This window comes from Fukomys damarensis, unplaced genomic scaffold (assembly GCF_012274545.1).
Source record: "Fukomys damarensis isolate Sample0158 unplaced genomic scaffold, DMR_v1.0_HiC HiC_scaffold_38, whole genome shotgun sequence".
Lineage (NCBI taxonomy): Eukaryota > Metazoa > Chordata > Mammalia > Rodentia > Bathyergidae > Fukomys > Fukomys damarensis.
Window position 1 is genome coordinate 44,478,164 of NW_022900950.1, and position 6,000 is coordinate 44,484,163.

The window sequence follows — 6,000 nt, forward strand, 5'->3', positions numbered from 1 at the left end:
TCTCTTGGCCTACTCTGAGAAACTCACACACATGATGAGTCTAACATTCCATGAGAGTTTTGACGACTACTTATTAAAGGTCACAAACAGATTATAAGAAATTCCCCACTACGGTCTGTTCTTATTTTTAAGCTTAGATTTAAAAAGAAAGAAAGATATCTGCAGAACTTAATAGTCTCTAAAGAAACCAGCTGTTATTTATGATCCCAATGCCTTTTATAATTCAGATCGGTCAACTCACCCCTTGTTATCATGGTCAGAGGATACTCTAGAGTCTGTGAAAGCATTCATAACTCTGCAAAAGAGTAAAAAGCATACACAAAAAATGAAGTAAGATGTTTTGAAAGGCAATCTGTTTTTTTTTTTTTTCTGTATAACTTCAAGACACAAACAGTAAAATCATAAGGAATTATAATGGAACTTAAAAAACAGTTGGCGAGAACAGCATTGTGCCCTCAAAATAACCTTTAGAAAAAGTGTGAGCATGTGCATGTGTGTGCAGAGCCACAGAAAAGAGAAAGAAGGAAGATAAGCATGGCATTCATGATTCCTCTTCTTTTTCCACATTCTGTGTACCATTTAGCCCCCAGTTACTGTAATCTGCACACACGGTGTGAGGTTTTACTCTGCAAATGATGCCTTCCACGAGGCAAGCCAGCTTTGGAGAAGAAATCTATTGCAGCGCCTGCCCTATTGGGAGTGCTATAATCAGAAGTCATTCGGGGAAGAGGTTTATTCTTTAGGACTCATTACTCCCAGAATCAGAAGTCACAAGACATCTACACTTCAGAGTTTCTGGGGTCACCCTACCACAGTGACTGGTTGGGAGATAAGTAGAAGGCACAGAGGGGGATGACTAACCATAGAGGCCCTGCGAAGTAAGGTCCATTGAATTCAGATCACAAAGGACATAGTGGTCCTCCCCTCTGTGGTGAGAAGCCAAGCCCGTCATTGTGGTTTTCTGATGGGGCAAATCTGAAAGAGCTGGCATTAAGTCAAATGGACTGCTTCACCCTCCGCTGCCTACTTCCAGCACAGAGCTCAGTAGTCTAATTGCCTTTCCCTGTGTGCCAATGTGATCAGGGATATCACTTGGCTTAAGATAGTTGCCTCATCCCAGAATGTAGGGAGAGCAGGGCCTCTGAAGCAAGGAAGACCCTTCACAAGCCTATAGACCATAAAGCTAGGTGAACATAGCAGGGACTTAGGAAAACAGAGGGACACAAATATCAACAGTGCTGGAGCAAGTATAGCCCTAAGTCAGACAACGTAACACCCAGCCCAGTGGGAAAAGAGGGCAGGACTCAGCTTTTAGATACAAAAAAGGAGGGGTGGAAACAAAACAAGTCCTAGGTGTGACTCACTAAACACATAGCTGGTAGATTCCAATACTATAGGCCCTGGAAAGAAATTACTCACTCAAAAACACAGAGGAATTTTTTGACTCCTTTTTCTTATCTATCTATCTATCTATCTATCTATCTATCTATCTATCTATTGATCTATCTTCAAACATCAGCACAAAAAAAATAGAGATATGAAAAAGCAAGACAACAAGATGCTTCCAAAAACCCTTATCTTACCAAAAGCTGGTCTTATGGATACTGCAGAAGAGGAAGGTACAGAAAAGCCAAATGGTCAAAATGTTTGAAGAGATCAAGGAGGAATCAAACAAGCAAATTCATCAGATGTTCAGGAAGCTTCAAGGGGATTTTACTAAACAGATAAAGGATCTTACTAATAAAATGTTTAATAAAGTTAAAGCAAAACTGAACTGAGTTAAATAAGATAATACAAAATATAAATAAGTTTTGAATTAAAAATTAGAAAATATGAAAAGAGAGTAACCAGAAATAAAGGATATGGAAAAAGTATAGATAGCTGATTTGACCAATAGGAGGACAGAGTGGCTATAGTAGAAACTGAAAACTACAGAACACCATGCAAGCTAAATCCAGCAGCTATTAGATGATTCACAAAAAGAATTCTAAAACTAAAGGAAAAATTAGAAGATAACTAAAACAAATACAAAACATATTAGCTGAAACAACAGTAAAAAAAAAAAAACTTTCCCAATCTAGGGAAAGAATTACATATAAAGTTATAATAGGTATATAGAACCTCAAGTAGCTATGACCATGAAACATCATAATTAAAATCCCAGAAATTCAACAAAAGGAGACTACAAAGAGCTGTTAGAGAAAAGCAGCAAGTTACTTATAAAGGCAAGCCTATCAGAATGACATGAATTTCTCAAGACAAACCTTAAAAGCTAGCAGAACTTGGAACAAAAATTTTCAAATCCTGAAACTCAGTTGACAGCCTAGATGTGCATAGTGTGGAAAATTAGCCTTCAAAATCAATGAAGAGCCAGGCAAGCCAGTTCACACCTGTAATACCAGCATTTGGGAGGCCGAGGCAAGTGGATCACCATGAGCTTGAGGCCAGCCTGGTCTCCATAGTGAGTTCAAGAATAATCTGGACTATATAGCAAGGCCCTATCTCAAAAACGAAATCAATAAAGAAATAGCGATTTTCCATGAAAAACCCTTAAAATATACATGCCCATACACCAGTATTGCAGAAAACACTCAAGGGAATCCTAGACAGAGAAAGGGAGGCCACCAGCATCAATGAGCCCAGAGAAAAATACACATCTAACTTGGAGAATGATTAGATAAAAGGGGAAAATAAAAGTAATCAGCCCTGGAAAAATAATGCAAAGACAGCAATAAGTAAATAATTTACAATAATACAATAATAGCTCTCAATGTCAACGGCTTTAACTCTCCTTTGGAGGCACAGACTGGCAGCCACTGGGTCAGAAAAGAAAATGAAATGATTTCTAGAATCAAATGAGAATGAATGCATAACATGCCAAAGCTTATAGGACACAGTGAAAGTATTTCTAAGAGGGAAATTTATGTCTTTGAATTCACATATTAAGAATTAAGAAATCACCAAAAAAAACAAAAAAACCAAAATTAAGAGAAAGAGATATAAAGATCACAGTGCAAATTAATAAAATTGAAACTAAGCATATACGAAGAATCAATGAATCAAGGAGTTGCTTCTTTGTATTGGTAAATCCCTAGCCAAAAATAACCCAAAAAGGGGGAAGAAAAAAACTGCATCAATTCAAATAGAAATTAAAAAGGAGAAGTCACAACCAGCACCATCAAAATACAGAGATTATAGGAAACAGTTTTGAAAGATTGTATTCCAATTAATTTGAGAAACTAGAATGGAGAAACTCCCAGATACATACACATAAATTACCAAAATGGAACCAAAAAGTCATTAAAAACTCTAAATAGTCCAATAGCAGGCAACAAAATACAGGCAATAATAAAAATTCTACAAACAAAGAAAAAAGTCCAGGACCCAATGGATTCACCACAGAATTCTATCAGAACTTCAGGGAAGGCTTAATGGAGCTATTCAAACTCTTCAATGAAATCAAAAGTGAAGGAGTACTACCAAATTCATTCCTGGGAGCTAGAATTACCTTGATTCCAAAACCAAAAAAGAATTTAACAACAACAAAAAAACAAAACAAAAAAAAGTACAGGCCAATCTTCTTAATGAACATAGATGCAAATTTTTTCAACTGAACACTGTGAAATAGATTGTAACAAATCACTTCTAAAATCATATATCATGATGAAGTTGACTTCATTCTAGGGATGCAAGAATGGTTCAACATATTTAATCAATAAATGAAATGTGTCACTGACACAGAAGCAATAAAATTACAAATCACCTCGATAGACAAAGAAAAGGTCATTGACAAAATCTAACATCTGTTCATGATAAAAAAAATCATTTGGTGAAAATAGGTATAGAAAAATCTTACCTCAACCTTACAAAAGCCACTTATGACACATCCACTGCCATCATCACACTAAATGGGGAAAAACTGAAAGCATTTCCTCTAATATCAGAAACAAGACAAAGGCATCCACTCTCACCACTCCTGTTCAGTATAGAAAAGTAATAGCCAGAGCAATCAAGCAAGGGAAAGAAGTAAAACAGAGACGTAAAGGAAAGGGAACGTCAAATTATCTTTATTAACAAATAGCACAATCCCTACAGAAGACCAAACAATTCCAAAAACAGACAGAACTAACAAACAAATTCAGTAGGGTAGCAGAATACAAAATCAAGACAAATAGACTGAAAGTGAAAGGATGAAATCACAAGCATTGGTGTATACCAAAAGTGAACTCAGAGAAAAGTTTGGAAAATGATCCCATTCACAATAGCATCAAAAATTAAATACTTAGGAATTAACCTAACCAAGAAAATAAAAGACTTCTATAACAAAAACTATAGTACTCTGGAAAAAAAATTGAAGAAGACATCAGAAAATGAAAAGTCACACTTTGTTCCTGGATAGGCAGAACCAATGTTGTCAAAGGGGCCATACTTACAAAACTGATATATAGATTTAATGCAATTCCAATCAAAATGCCAACAGCATTTCTCACTGAACTAGAAAAAAACATAGAATTCATTTGAAACCAAAAGAGACACAGCATAGCAAAAGCAATCTTGGAGATTTTGTAGAAGAGCAAAGTAGAAGGAATCATAATCCCAAACTTCAAATAATGTTACAAAGCAAAAGTGATAAGAAATAGCATGATGCTAGCACATGAAAAGATATTATGGATCAATGGGACAGAATAGAAGATAATGAAACAACCCCAGGAACCATCAGTCACCTGATCTTTGATAAAGTGGCCAAAAATAGATGCTTGAGAAAGAATAGGTTTCTTAAAAATTGGTGCTTGGATAGTCTGCAATACACATGCAGAAAAACTAATCTAGACATATATCTCTCACATCGTATGAAAGTAAAATAGAAATAGATGACAAATCTAAATATTAAAACAGAAACAATTTTCAGGAAGATAAAATAGATAAAACTCTTGAAGATGCAGTCATAGGCAAGGCCTTTCTGAACAGAGCCCCAGTTGCACAAGAAATGGTACCAAGAATCAACAAAAATATATGATATCATATTAAAAGTCTTCTGCACAGAAAAGGAAACAATCTACAGAGTGAAGATAAAACCTACAGAATGGGGAAAATGTTTGCCACCTGTTTCTCTGACAGAAAGCAAATACAAAGAATGTGTAAGAACTAAAAACAAAATTGGACTTCCCAAAATAAAAAACCAAATAAAATATAGGCAACTGAAATAAAATGACACATCACAAAAGAAGAAGTCAAAATGACCAATAAGTACATGAAAAAAATTACCAGCATCTTTAGCCATTGGAGAAATACAAACCAAAACAACACTGGGATTGCATCTGACTCCAGAAAAAAATAGCTATCATGAAGCTCTCAAAAAATGAATTGTGGGTGAGATTGTGGGGAAAAAAGGAGCCCTTTTATTTGTTGGTGGGAATAAGAAAACAGTAAAACCATTATGGAAATCGGTATGGAAAGTCTTCAAAAAGCTAAAAATGCAAATTTTCTTCAAGCTAGCTATACATTTTCTGGGCATTTCCTCAAAAGATACATCATATTTGTTATGCATACATACCCAGAACAGTTAAATTTTGGAAATAGCTTATACAATCATCAACATATAAATAGATAAAGAAAATATGGTACAATGGAGTATTACTGACAAAAAGAAATATAAATTTGAGTCCAGGAATGTGGCACATGCCTGTAATCCCAGCACTTGGGAGGCTGAGGCAAGGAAAAATCACTGTGAGTTCAAGGCCACCCTAAACTACATAGTCAGTTCAAGGTAGTTTTTTTGTTTTTTTTTGGTACCGGAGATTGAACTCGGGTCCTTGCGCTTGCGAGGCAGGCCACTGAACCGTTGAGCTAAATCCCCAGCCCTAGTCTGAACTACATTGTGATACCCTGCCTCAAAAAAAGAAAAGAGCCAAGACCTGTCATGTGAAGGTACAGGATCCCAGTAATGAATGTAACTGTATTGTAGACCTAGATTGTACCAATAAACTCAATAAAAAGTAA

General features: G+C 35.7%; 1 protein-coding gene across 4 annotated transcripts in view; it reads right to left on the bottom strand.

Annotated features, from left to right (window-relative positions):
- Positions 1-6,000, bottom strand: part of LOC104870857 (phosphatidylinositol 3,4,5-trisphosphate 3-phosphatase TPTE2-like) — a 115,175-nt gene that overhangs the window by 106,619 nt on the left and 2,556 nt on the right. For all 4 annotated transcript variants that reach the window (XM_033760023.1, XM_010636636.2, XM_033760022.1 and 1 more), the window contains exon 2: positions 242-295. In XM_033760023.1, coding sequence (XP_033615914.1) covers positions 242-295 — 54 coding nt within the window. The remainder of the gene's footprint in view (positions 1-241; positions 296-6,000) is intronic.